The 14153-nt window shown below is 41.7% G+C and overlaps 1 protein-coding gene across 2 annotated transcripts in view; it reads right to left on the reverse strand.

Moving 5' to 3' along the window:
• The window catches only part of spns2 (SPNS lysolipid transporter 2, sphingosine-1-phosphate), a 69073-nt gene that overhangs the window by 35273 nt on the left and 19647 nt on the right, over window positions 1-14153 (reverse strand). For both annotated transcript variants that reach the window (XM_028595973.1, XM_028595974.1), the window contains exon 2: window positions 13497-13562. In XM_028595973.1, coding sequence (XP_028451774.1) covers window positions 13497-13562 — 66 coding nt within the window. The remainder of the gene's footprint in view (window positions 1-13496; window positions 13563-14153) is intronic.

The raw sequence follows: 14153 nt of genomic DNA on the forward strand, positions 1-14153 counted from the left end.
TCTGTCATGCTTGGAAACGATGATTTCCTCTTCCCAGTGCAGCTCATTTTGAGGGATCCGGTATGTTTTCTTAAAAAAAATAAAAATGAAATGCTTAAAAACTTGAGACTGCATCATGTTATTTATAGGATTTATTTTTAAAAGTCTGGTCAGGCACCGTGTGTTTGGCTTCATTAGAGAGAATGGACCCAATGACAGGAAAATAAATGTATTCAGTCTATTTCAGGACATTGTAGGGAGGACAAACAGACCATGCCTAACAATAAGTCACACCCAAAACTCTCAGCGCAGGCAGTGAGAATGGCAAAACTTGATAGGAAAAGTTTAATTATTCATAACTCAATCTTCAGATAGGGATATGTCTAATTGTGCAGTCTGAAACACCTTAAAAGCCTCTGTTGAACAGGTAGTCGGCTAGAACTGGAATGAATAGAAAGGTTTGATTGACATACAGTAAACAGCTCTTGAATATGAAACATTCATAAAATGTTGCCCGTCCTCACAGGTCACATTCCTACACTGAACACCATTGTCCCCGTGTTTATTCTCGTTGATGCAGTGGAACACCACATGTTTGTGTGATCTCCAAAGTGCCATCACAGATAAGCCCTAGCTAATTGCCAAAGATGGCAATCTTAGATAAATGAAGTGCAAATGCAGCAGGAAAGCCCAAACAGTGAGGAGTTGATGTCTGGAGCAGACCCAGTCTGTGAATGTTTACACTGCATGCCAAAGGGGAGGAAAGATTTTCTTAACCTCTTTTATAGAACAATGGTCAGCTTTGACTACCTTTTTCCCGCAGTGACTGACTCAAGCTGCATTTTCAGTGTCGTAAAGGCAGAATTTGCTTTTATTATTGAGCTCCAAATTATGTGAAACACCTGCGTTTTCATCTGATAATGTAACAGTTGACAGATTAGATGAGATACTGACACTGATAATGTGATTTTACAGTGTTGCAGATAAAAAAAAGGCAGGATATATTCCTGAAGGAATTACTTTTAATTCTGATAATTACAGTTTTCACTGTTGGTGTGTGATTACGATAGCTATCAGTTATCTATTTCTGAGGAAAGGGACTCAACCGTAGACTGGAAAACACCTTGAACAAGCCCTTCAGTATCAGCTGTGCCTGACATCATGCCTTAATCATTAGGCTTATGTAACATATTCCATGCTATTAGCTAAATAAACATTCCTTTCTTTTAAAACCATTGTTTATCTCATGACTCCCTCCTATTAGGCTGTGAGTAATTGTCAATTCCACACCAGCGGCATAAGTAACGAAAACAAGTTGTGCGGTTAATTAATGGCAAGGACATTCATGACTAAATTATTATGTACTGTATACTCGTTACAATGCCGCACAAAGCCATTAGGTGAATATGGAGACGATTCACTGTAACTTTACTGAGTTGTTAGAACAATTAAGGTAATTTAATATGTAACGTCGCCTCACCGCCAGAAGTTTTGTATTTTACAGTAAAGCCTCTGAAGAGAAGATAAATTCATCATTATTCCTTCTTAACCATTTCGTTCTCTTTGTAGCCAGAGGTTAAAGCGCAAAACTCATAGTCTCCCGAACTCTCTGTGTATATATCCAGCAGTCTACTGTAAAAAGAAATATAATACAATGAATTCTATTTCTGGTCTTAAATGTGCTTCAGGTAGGAGTGCCAAACTGGTTCTTGATGTTCTTTCAATTCCAAATAAGATGCTGTGCATATTTCTCACAGTCTCTTAGCGAGCAATTCACATCAATTACCATAGTCTTAGCACATTCCATGAGAGGACAAAGGCTATGTGAGAAGTCTAAAAGCAGACACAATAACAGGTATTCCCGAGAGTCAGGTGTGACATTAATGTTAATAATGAGTCAGACACAGGTGAATCATGCTGAATGTGTCTGCTGGTTACCTCTAAGCACTTAGAAACATTATGGTACTGTAAATGTCAAAGTCCTAACTTAATCATGTATCATCCTTTATTATCATCACCATCTTCGTTAATTATCTTTTATCATGGGTGGAACCGTATGAACCCTTTGACACATTATAAAATATGTCTCATGGTCAGTTGGTACCAAAGCCTTTTATCGTTGAAGCATGAAATGAATTTAATTTGGTTGGTCGAATTATGCTTTTTCTTCTACTTTGGTCTGATGTGGATATTTTTCATATTCCTTTTAGGAGACATTTTACAGTCAAAGAACTCACAAGTATTTAGTATTTAAAGGCACAGTGACAAGACACATGAATACCCTGAATATGGTACAGTGTAGCGAGTAATGACTACTGTAATTACTGTAAATATGAATATCAACTACAGCTTTTTTTTTTATCTTTGGCACTAATTTCAGAACCTTGATGTCATTTTTCAAAACTCTGGACACAAAACTCACAACCAGTAATCAAAATGCACATGTTTTCAAAACTCTAACACTTGTTTTAATTGCTTGGATACAATACACATAAACCAAAGATCATATGTTCATTTAACAAAGATCACCTGTTCAATATGACACAACTTAACATCAAAGTACTCCTATTTCAAAAAGCAATTCACACATTACATTTCAGATGATTGTCTATTAATTTCATTACAATCATCAAACTATCAATCGATACAACTGGTCAAAATGATAAGTAATTGTTGCATTACTCTTAATGCATAGTTGTATGGAAACAGACAATATTCCATAAAATAGCAAAAAATTGCCGGTGCAACACAGATGTCTTCTTACTTGATGGTTTTATTTCTCTATTTCAATATTCCATGTTTAGATCATGAAAGTTTCAAGATAACGAGATTCATTGTCACCAGTTACTGTAGTGTGGAGCATGAGCCAATTAGAATACATTATCTATGGATGTAATATTTCATCATCCTTCTTTACTGTACTGTACTACTGTTCATCAGACACTGTTTCTATGGTCCCATGTACCACCTTTGAGACTATTTACAGTATTGACAGTGTTGCACCGTTGAAGATGCAGGCCCTTGGAATTGCTTGTCCAATTCTGCCAACTTGTTACTGTTAATTGAGATATATACTTTATATATATATATATATATATATATATATATATATATGTATACTGTATATATATACATATACACTCGTACCACATTGTTCGCCATGCCCGAAGGTTTTTTCCAAGAAGTTTGGCTAATTGCAATGTAGATGAGAACCTGTGGCCAAATGCACAAGACAGAGTTGATGAATATGTAGAAGTACAGTAATCACTCCTTTGTTTTGCTTTTTACAGTACAAGTAAGTTAAGGAACACTGCATTTGATGTTTTACAGTACTACTGTCTTTTCTTTTCTATTTTGTAGCTAATTATTTTGTATTTTAATTAATTCTATGATTCAAATAAACCTATGTTGTGATTGTACTGTATTGTTTTTCATCAATACATTTCATATTTTGTTCAATATTTCCACTGTCTTTAGTATTCTCTCTACTACAGTACTTTTACAGGGATGTATTTACCTGTAGTACCATAATGAAACATGTATCACCTATTTTGTACTACAATATTTAATGATTGTACGAACGATGACACAGTGAAACTATGAGTAGCTTGTGTGTGGGTGATCTAAAATAACGTTTCAATGGTATTTCACAATCCATTAGTTTTTTGAACCAATGGTTGTGCATGTGCAATATTTCTTTAAAGATATGAACGCACATTGCAATGTTCTGAACATTGGACAGCCTGTGTTACAAGTGATGACCGTTGTGAGTTTTGTGTCTAGAGTTTTGAAAAATGACATCAAGGTTCTGAAATTAGTAGCAAAGTGATTGTAAAAAAATGTAAACATAAATATCAACTCACCCCCCACACACACACACACACACACACACACACACACACACACACACACACACATACACACACAGGGAGACTAGAAACACCGGACGTCCAGCTCTGTCTTTGATTGGCCAGCAGAACAATACCTCCTGGGATGACTCACCCCCTATGATTAATGCCACTGTGAATAGAGCATCAGGAGGGGATGCAGACACACGTATGTTGAGTGTGAGTGTGTGTGTGTGTGTGTGTGTGTGTGTGTGTGTGTGTTTGTGTGTGTGTGTGTGTGTGTGTGTGTGTGTGTGTGTGTGTGTTTGTGTGTGTGTTTGTGTGTGTGTGTGTGTGTGTGTGTGTGTGTGTGTGTGTGTGTGTGTGTGTGATTGATATTCACTAAGCCTGTACGGATACATTTCCCTATGAAACACTAGTTTCCCCTGAAGAGAGCACCTGTGAGGCTCCGCTATCGCCCGTAGGATACCAAATGGTCAGCAGCCCATTTGATCCTTTTTTTAAAACAGAAAGGCATTAAGACACTTGTATATGGAGTAACTCACATTTCTCCTGAAGGTGACTGACAGTGATTGAAAAGTGGAAATGAAAGTACTAAAAGGCACCTTAATCCCTTAAGAAAGTATACTGCTGCTCCCTTTACAGAAAGAGTATACCTCTGAGATTAGACGTGATTTACCACAGATTCGAGTGCTCCTGCTTAAAAATAAAATCAATTTTTATTTAATATATGCTGCAGTGGCAGATTGCAAAATGGAGGATTTCAGGGACACATTTGATTCTTTGGGTTATTGAAAATGAGAATGAATAACCACAAGAAGCTGAACAGAGGAAAAATAGTAACATTCAAGAGTATTTGTTACCTACATGGGATGCAACCCAATAACGCATAGTAATAAATTACACCACTATTATGCTCTCTACCGCCTTAAAGCCAGATCTCCCCAATTTGGTCTGCTTTCCTGTCATCTTTTATTTATTTATTTTAGGTTTGCGATATGGGTATTTCCCACTGTAGCTGAAGGCACTGTCATCCCTGCAGCTGTGAAACCTGACAGTCAGGATAGACAGTCGAACCAAGGGACAGCAGTTTGAGGAATTCAAATGTCCTTCAGCTGCCAGAGACAGAATTAGAGGAACAGGAGAAGCACATCCTGTGTGCAGGTCTGTACATGTCTGCGGGTTAGGCCTTGTCATTCGGTGCCATTTACAGCACCGCCGAGTGTCACTTTGACCCGTTAGCTGCGGACGAGGTGTGGGTCGTGGTGTCAGCGTTCAGCGCATCGCAAACACGCCACTTCCATAAATACAACTTCCCTCTTCGGTGCCTTTTGTGCCTCGGTTCTTTTTGTCATTACAAGGTTATCTACTTGCTGCAACCGGAGGCGTTACTATGGATGAGTAATGTCTGTTGGTCAGGGAAAACAGCTTCCTAACTAGAGTCTAGCCCGAAATCATCTCTTTTATCATACGGATTATATAATCAATTGTGTAATGCTTTGTATCAATGCACTACTATGGACTTAACAACAAAAGAGTCAAACGCACTGTTGGACAGAACCATTCAGTCCAAAAATATGTGAGAATTTGTGCTTGTGATATGATATCATGATATGATATATGATATAAAATATAACGTGAGAACCACACTTATGGTTACCAGTTCAAACGTTGTGCAGAAGGCACTGGCACTGTTGTGGAAATACAGGTAACCCAACCCACCGTCCCACTGTCAAGGCTCTCATCACACACAGAATGTCAGGCACTCCAGCCATATGTAACTCTTCTCAGTAAAGGAACATAATACCATGTAGTCTATTACATTAACATTCCATTCTGCAGCAGATAACAGGGATGCATGGATGCAATTTTAGAAAACAACACAGAATGAATGAATCTGTCCGTGATATTGGACCACCACTTCAGTGTATTTGACGTGTGCCGCTGGCTGAATCACACACTAAATCTGTGGCAAAACTGTTCTGTTGGTGCTTTTTCTTCACAGGGTGAAACTTTCATAAGAAATGCACGTCAGTTCTAATTCTAAAGGAGAAACTTTTTGGCACTCACATATACACCTTTATTTAAACAGGGAAGCCCCATTGCGATCGAGATCTCATTTTCAAGAGAGATCTGAGTACATAATTGTATCAATAAAACACAAAACGAACTGTTTAAAATGTACAGTACAATGTCAATCGCGATAATTACAATAATAGCATTTAAAAAAAAAAAGTCACAGCTAAAATCAATCAGGATTTTGACTAGATTTCTGAACTGAACCACTGAAACAAAAGTATCAAGCTTCAAAGTACACCGCAATTCACTCCAAATGTATGGAGTGAATTGAAAGAATCTAAAACAGTCTTTCCCAGATCCCAGATTTAATTCTAGGAACCTGCAGCACTAGCCAGTCCTGTGAGCAGGTGCTTATGTGTTCCAACTCTCCAGCCAATAAGTGACGTCAAATATAAGAAGAAGCCCTTTATAAATAAAAAAGAAATAAAAACAAATGCTGATCACTTCTAATGGAAAGAGAAGGCCAACCCACTTGTGGTATTAGAGCCTACGACAGCCATAGGTGTCCTGATTCGAACTGATTCATGTGAATGTTTGTACACACAGAAACGTACCTGAATTCTTTCACTGTGAAGACATGTGAAGCAACACTCCATGAATTTCCAGGTAGAAGAATCCTCATTGTTTCCAAGAAGGAAGAAACTGTGTATCAGTTTAATAATGTCCTAAACTCCCTACATGGAAGCTTATTATTAGTGTGCAATTTAAATATTGTTTTTAAATCTTTGGTATAGCATCTCTCTCTCTCTCTCTCTCTCTCTCTCTGCAAGATTGTTGAGTATTATATTTAGGATTATTCATGTTTAGTATGGTATTACGTTTGACAACTACTGTAGTATAAAGCAAATGTGCAATTCTAGTATTACAGGGGTTAAAATGGCATGGTAAGTTTACTGCTGTGGACAGCATGCATTTGTTCAAGAGCATGCAGCCTGGAGGTTTGCACCGTCTCTGGTGTATTCTATTTAACAAAGCATTAAATCAAAAGCTGTTTACTGGAGTTCTGGGTCTCATAATAGGCTCCATATATGTGTATCCATATAGAGCAGAGCAATTTACTCTCACTATAATATTCAGATAGAATGAGAAAGAGATAACATCAACATTCATTACTACAAAGGCTGGGATACGATGTTACATAGCCTATATTTTCTTAACTTGATCGTGCTACTGACTGGAATAGTCTGCAAAGAAAAGACATGCCACGGCATCATGTCATCACCAACTAATCGGTGGTGCCCAGTGCACTGTAGCAACAGTGTGTTGTGTTTTCTGTCAGGTGTGCAGTAGCAGTGGTAGTGGCAGCTTTGTTTCTTCTTCTAATGATCAATGGGACTGCCTGTGGAGGGTGTGACACATAACTTTGGTTTGAGTAGGACACCGGAGCTGACCAATGCGTCTTAACTCAGACATTTGACGCCCCAAACATTTCTGCATTCCTCAAATTTCTGATCACCGCTAATTCCCTCTCCGGAACTCCTCCGTTCAGATTTCACCAGTGTTGGATTACCAGCGCTGTTTGATAAATGCCACATGCAGCCTGGGAAATACCCGTGCAGCACTCTCGCGCCTGTTTCTGTCAAGCTCAGCAGCTTATTCCTGCAGAAGCTGCCATCAAGCGCAACCTAATGCCAACTTAAACCCCTTTTCTTTTATTCAATCGTTCAGCTACTCTGAGAGCTTGATAGCCTGTCGCCGCCGCTGCAGCTGCAGCACAACTTTCTACTACCTGCTGAGTGGGAGAGTTGCAGCTGGGGAGCATTACACGCTGCTACAAATTCCAAGCGGGCTGGCAAGAGTGCACTGGAACATAATCTTTTGCACATTACCAGTGCATATTATAAGCAAACACATATGGTTATAATAAGACTAGAGAAAGGTGCTTGCTTCTGTACTAAAATCAAAACAGTAGTGAGATGTGCAGTCAGTTACTGTAAGTTCCATACTGTGAGCCAAGCTGCAGCATTAATAAAAACATGTAGTTATTTTTTCCCAGGGATACTTTCCTTTGGCTGGTGACATGGCAGCGAGCTCCAGCAGAGCACTGGAGCGCAGGGTGAGGAGTTTTTCTTCCCTGCCATTTTCCTGCAGTAACCACAGGAGCAGCCAGCTTAATGACAAGCTCCGGCTGAAAGAACAGAGGACCCTGCTTGTCTGTGTTTGTGTTCTTGTGTGTTACCCTTGTTATTGGGACTAATGGGATATGTACACTAGGGCTGACACACACACACACACACACACACACACACACAGACACACATACACACACACACACACACACACACACACACACACACACACACACACACACACACTCTTTTATTGATGAATGACAACAGACCAAATGAGCAAGAAGCAGCCCTATCTTTGACCTTGACTGTATGAATCCAGCATGTTTGAGGGTGTGGAATGTGTGTGTGTGTGTGTGTGTGTGTGTTTCTAATTGATCTGTTGATGTCACTCGAAGCACTCCCATGGTTTCAAACCATCGATCGGTGTTCAGCCTCGTTTTCTGAGAAGCAGGAGAAAATATCACCCGAGATCTTAATGCCAGAAATGCTCAATCACAAAATATCAGGCCGATTTTAAAATCTTTAACTCTACCAAAACAACCCCCACCTCCCCAGTGTTTGTGCAGTTTCTGTGGCGCTTAAAAATAAGAGGCGATTAGAGATCTGATAGGACGTTTACATGAAGAGGGGTTGACAGAACGCTTGTTTAACTGGCCTTAAAATCCTGATTGGATTGGCAGTCACTCATGGCCAGTGCTGTTGGTTCGTTGACAGGAAGTGAGGGGGAAGGAGACGGGGAGCAGGGTGCCAATCATCACCCAACAGCTGCCCTCCTATGAGACATGGCCTATAAAAACAGCCTGAGATGGAGACACACACATACACACATGCTGCAACGCATACACGATGCAACATCAGGTCATCGTTCTATTCTCGTCTCAGCAGGAGAGGGGCTGCTGAACACCATCACAATGCAATTATTTGGCTTCGGGAATCAATAGTGGAGAAGAATAAACCTCGCTGCCATGCATGACCAAGTCACAGGTGGCTCTTTCTTCTTCCTCCATTTCCCTTCATCCCTCCGTCTTCTCTAACTTCTATAAGGTGCCAGTGGGAGTGACAACAAGGCACTAACAGCTGCCAAACTGCTGATAGAGAGAGAGAGATAGAGAGAGAGAGAGAGAGAGAGATAGAGACAAAATAGGAGCAGCTATGAGGGGCCAAAACAGCTGATCAAGCACTGATAGCACAACTTCCCACTGTGTAAGAGGAAATCAGAGAGGCCTTCATTCAACGGTAGACACTGACCATAATCCCATACAACTGGCCACACCTCACACCCAGTAAATAACAGGTTGCCACAGCTATAGCTGGGATAAACCATCAGTGGCAAAACCCTCACTTCTACTTAGTACAATGCTGACTTCTTGCGGTTTAGGCTCGAAGCTTTTAATGTGTAAGTCTGATGTGTTAGCGGAGCTCAAGCCTGTCTTACACTGCACCTGTGGCCTCATTTCTTACAGCTCACATACTGGCTGTAAGGCAGACTGACACCATGTTAAGACTGGGGCAATGTCAGTTGGTGTGTGCGTGCGTGTGTGTGTGTGTGTGTGTGTGTGTGTGTGTGTGTGTGTGTGTGTGTGTGTGTGTGTGTGTGTGTGTGTGTGTGTGTGTGTGTGTGTGTGTGTGTGTGTGTGTGTGTGTGTGTGTGTGTGTGTGTGTGTGTTTGTGCTGGTGTCCTGTTACAGACATGGTGGGCAGCCACACACAGAACAGGGTACAGACAGTCTGCGAGCTGTTTAAAGCGCCGGCTCCTTATCAAGCCTCCGCCCCACTGTGCATCCAGCCAGACTGACCCCAATAACTCTGCTTCCATGCCAAACCAGCGGCGGATAATTACTATGTCAGCTTCCATTGTAAGGGATGATTCAACCCATTAAGACTTTTTTTTGATTTGCCTCAAAGCACTTGAATGCAATAACCTCAGCGTGTTAACAGGAGGAGAGAGAGAGAGCCTTCTCTCAGATATCTCCGTCTGGTTAACAAAGGTGCTCAAAAGTCCCCACAAACCAAAGGTAATACCATCCAGGTGAACCCCCTCTCCCTTTCCTCTCTTCCATTAACCTTTGGTTCCCCTTGTTCCCTCGGGACTGGTCCTGTTCACAGCTGCGTGTGAGTGTCACTCACTTAGCCGCTACCCGGGGGCCATCAGCACGGAGGCCTGTCATCTCCAGTGGGAGCGCGGAGCTCAGGCTGCCCCGGTGCTCTGACAGGTCTGCTGAGCTCAGGTGAAACCATCTCGCCATTCTGACCGACAGGCCAAAGAGCTCCAGGCTCATACAGCCCGCCTTTACCCCTAACCTGACTGACAGCTATGGACACCTTATCCTCTTACACAAAGAGCTGGGCAATAATGACACAGAAATGAGCACATACCTCACGTCAATTTCTGTTGTGTAAGCTGCTTTTGGAAGGGCTGGTGTTGCCAAATAACAGAAATAACTGGTGCTGCGGAGACTGAGCTCACCACAAGGTATTTTCCATGGGTTGTCCTTTAGCATGAAAACACCATGTTTACACTCACGGCACTGCAAAACACATTCATCTTACCAGGCCATTCAGTCTCAAGACATATGTTTCTTAGAGGTGTGATCATTTCTTCTCTTGACATGAATATCAATATCTTAAAACAAGATATGGAGTGGCACATTTCTTTAGCGGATAATAACAAATGAAAAACAACAACACTTGATTTTCATTGGAAACAGATACAATTACCTAATGCCACTCCACGATTGTGGGCTTGTTCCTGGAAAATAGCATTTTACGATTCAAAAATAGACAAAACATAGACATTTTTTGGAGTGCAATAATCCAAATGAAAAGACTGCAGCATGTCTAAAGGGCTCCTCTGGTGCTCAGTCAGGCTAGTATTTCCCAAAGCAAACAACTTGTCAGTACCGTAACTTTTAGATATAGGAAATTTTTCATTCCAGTAGTTCTGATCACGAGCCAAAGAAAAGGGTCAAAACTATCCTTTACTCAAACTGAACCAGAACAGAGCTCATAAAGTGATTCTGACTCACACGTGTGTTTGTTCTACGACTTGGATCCTGTAGCGTGTGGTTAGTGTTTCTTTGAAAGTGTGAGGGTGAGCTGGCAGCAGAGAAATAGAGAAAGCCTCAGCGCACACATCACCCACCGCCTGTAAAACACCTACGTTGGCAGTTTGCTTTCCCAGGTGGACGTAAGCTGCCAGGACAGAGGGAGCGAGGACGGAGGGAAGGCAGAGCCGGGCCTGGCCTGGCCTGGCCTGGCCTGGCCTGCAGGTGCTCACAGAGGCAGGGATTGTTCCCTCTGGAGACGGAAGTGGGGTGTGGGGGAAACCGGAAGGAACACGTGCATACTGTAAACATATACACACACACACACACACACACACACACACACACACACACACACACACACACACACACACACACACACACACACACACACACACACACACACACACACACACACACACACACACTGAGGCTGTGCCTTCCAGCTCCATGATTACGTCAACCTCCTAACCTCTTCTTCACACCTAGGCTCCCTGTCTGGGCCTACCCTGCTCTCACAGCTTAAGGCCCGGACACCCAGCATTCCTCAGGCCAGTGTGAGAAAGAGGTCGCCTGGGGATCAGGGGCCAAGCGGAGTCTGAACCATGACAGGCCGGGACAGGCCAGGCAAACCAAAACTCACAGCAGCCCTGCTTTAAGCCTGAACAACAGGGAGCCTCTCAGAGACGGTACAGAGGGCAAATCAGCTAAACATGCCCCCCTACTACATACAACATACTGTGTGTGTTTAAGTGTGTGTGAGTCCGTGTGGTAGTGTGCATAACCCAGATAATGAGCCAATGCAAACAGAATTAAGAGTCAAACACCCTTCACGGTTTCCTGTTACGATTTTCGGTGCAGGTCAGTGTGTTTTCACAAATTCAGGTACCCTGATTAAATAAAACTAATAAAACGTGTTTGATTCTACATATCAGGAGCGTTACCATTCTGTACAGGTATCATATGATGATGGAATGCATGTCTTGAGATCACTTAGGTAGGGTTAGGGTGGTTAGGATTTTTCTTCTTCTTGTAGGTTGTAAATAATATTGTATAATACATGTTTCCTTTTTTATCCAAACAATATTTATAATGTGTATTATTTGCTAGTGTCTGGGCCCATTTACACAAGCTTTAAAAAGCTTACCAGGGTGTCCCATTTCACATAATTGCATTTGTCTTATGATTGTACTTATTGTTTGTGAATCAAGGGAATTGAACCGAAGTGATATAAAATAAAGTTGCTTTGAAACACCATGCCCATTTCATCTTTTGGCTACTGCTGCTGCAAAAAATCAACAAAAACATAAAAAAAGAAGACGAAGGGGAGAAGTGTGTAAAGGAAAAAGAGTTTATGGTAGAGAATTAACTTCAGTGAAATATAGATTCCTCATGCTACAGTCAAACTGGCTGGAAATGAGATTTGGTAATGATAAAGTGGCGTATTCACTGAAAAGCCGACAGAACACTGATTTATTTTTGGTGCTGGATATTTCTGTCCTCGCCGCACCATTCGGCTCACCTAAAGTTAGTCTAAGAACATCAAGCGAAGGGGGAAAACACTGGGCGGTATTCTTTCCCCCACAAACTCAAACCTGCCTGCCTGCCCTCAATGGCACTTTGTGTGCAAGTTTGTTGGTGTTTGAATGAGTCTGAGGGCACACGGAGACGAGACTGGGCCCTGTCCTCCAGTGAGAGGGCTTTGCAAGGTATCTCGCTAAAAAGGTGAATTCATCGAGGTCTAGAGTGGAACAGGAAACCCTGCCCTGAGCCAGAGTCCTCTGACGCTGCGGGTACATACATGCAGGCTCTCAGGAGAACAGCCTGCCTGGCTCCTGACTGTGTTTTCCTTTCTACTGACCTGCCCTGCTGCTGCTGCTGTTACTCCCTCACTTAAGCCTGCGATACAGTGGTGCTAAGTATTCAAAATATTTAGAAGACCTCAACGTTGTTGGTGGTGTAACTTTCAGATACTCTTCTGATCAATGCCCATGGAGATAGCGATACATTCTTGCAAAATAAATTTCGAGGCAGTATGAAGCAACTTATCTTGTAATTTTTTGAATTCTGTTCAAAACGTTCGGCTTTGCAGACTATAAATTAGAGGCAGGAGAGATGAGCCAACTTTTATCTGTTTTCTGAGAAAACTCAAACTGGCTATCTGTTTAAATAAAGCGCCTTGATTAAGTTAAAAAGATAAGAGCTTTTAGTAAATCATTGTGTAAATGAACTCCATGATGTGTAGCACTCTTATACATGTCAATTGTGCTGTCAAGATCTCTACCTACCTTGGTAAAAGTGTGCGAAAAGAGCATTTTTGCTAGGACCTGGGGTCAGAGCCGCTGCCTTTCATTGCTCCATCCAAAACACAAGTGTTACACAATAATTACCCTCATCACACGAGAATGTGTTGAGGTGTTGAGCTGAAATTCTTCACAGCTGCAATTATGGGATTAAATGAGATTTAGACCTACCTGTTTGCAACAAGCCAATTCCACTGTCTGATACGTCGTAATGCCGCTTGATGTCAAACAGAACACCTATAAACAGAAGGAGAAGGGAAACATGAATGTGGTTTCAAGACATAAAAATAATCATAATAATCACAGGTACTGAAACACAGAGCTCTTTTTGATTTACAGTTAAATTGATTCGGGCTTTGTGGTAGTCTTTTGTGGCTTGTGATTATTGTTGGATATGATGGATAGACAGTACTCAAAGGCTATCATTCACTTAACATCCCTGAAGAGTGGTCTAATATCCCTGATAAGTGCTCTCTTGGCTGCCACACAGAGCTAAACTTTAAGTAAATGACTGCAAACATTTCACCGCGGGGTGCTATCTACCAACAATTTCTGGCGTTAAATCGCTAAACACACAAAAACACTTCTATAACACACACACACACACACACACAAGCAGCTCTGGGGAGCAGCTCCAGCACAGTGACTGGAGTTGATTTTTTGGCTTTACCAGATGACACTGCAACCGCCTGTATGAGGGCAATATTTCTGGTGGCTCTCATCAGTCCCACAGACATACAGCAGCACCATACCATCGCTCCACTATGAGAAACCACAACGCCTTTGAAGTCGTGTTAATCCTGTTACTGTAACCTGAGAGCAGTTATG

The sequence above is a fragment of the Perca flavescens genome, chromosome 13 (assembly GCF_004354835.1).
Source record: "Perca flavescens isolate YP-PL-M2 chromosome 13, PFLA_1.0, whole genome shotgun sequence".
Classification (NCBI taxonomy): Eukaryota; Metazoa; Chordata; class Actinopteri; order Perciformes; family Percidae; genus Perca; species Perca flavescens.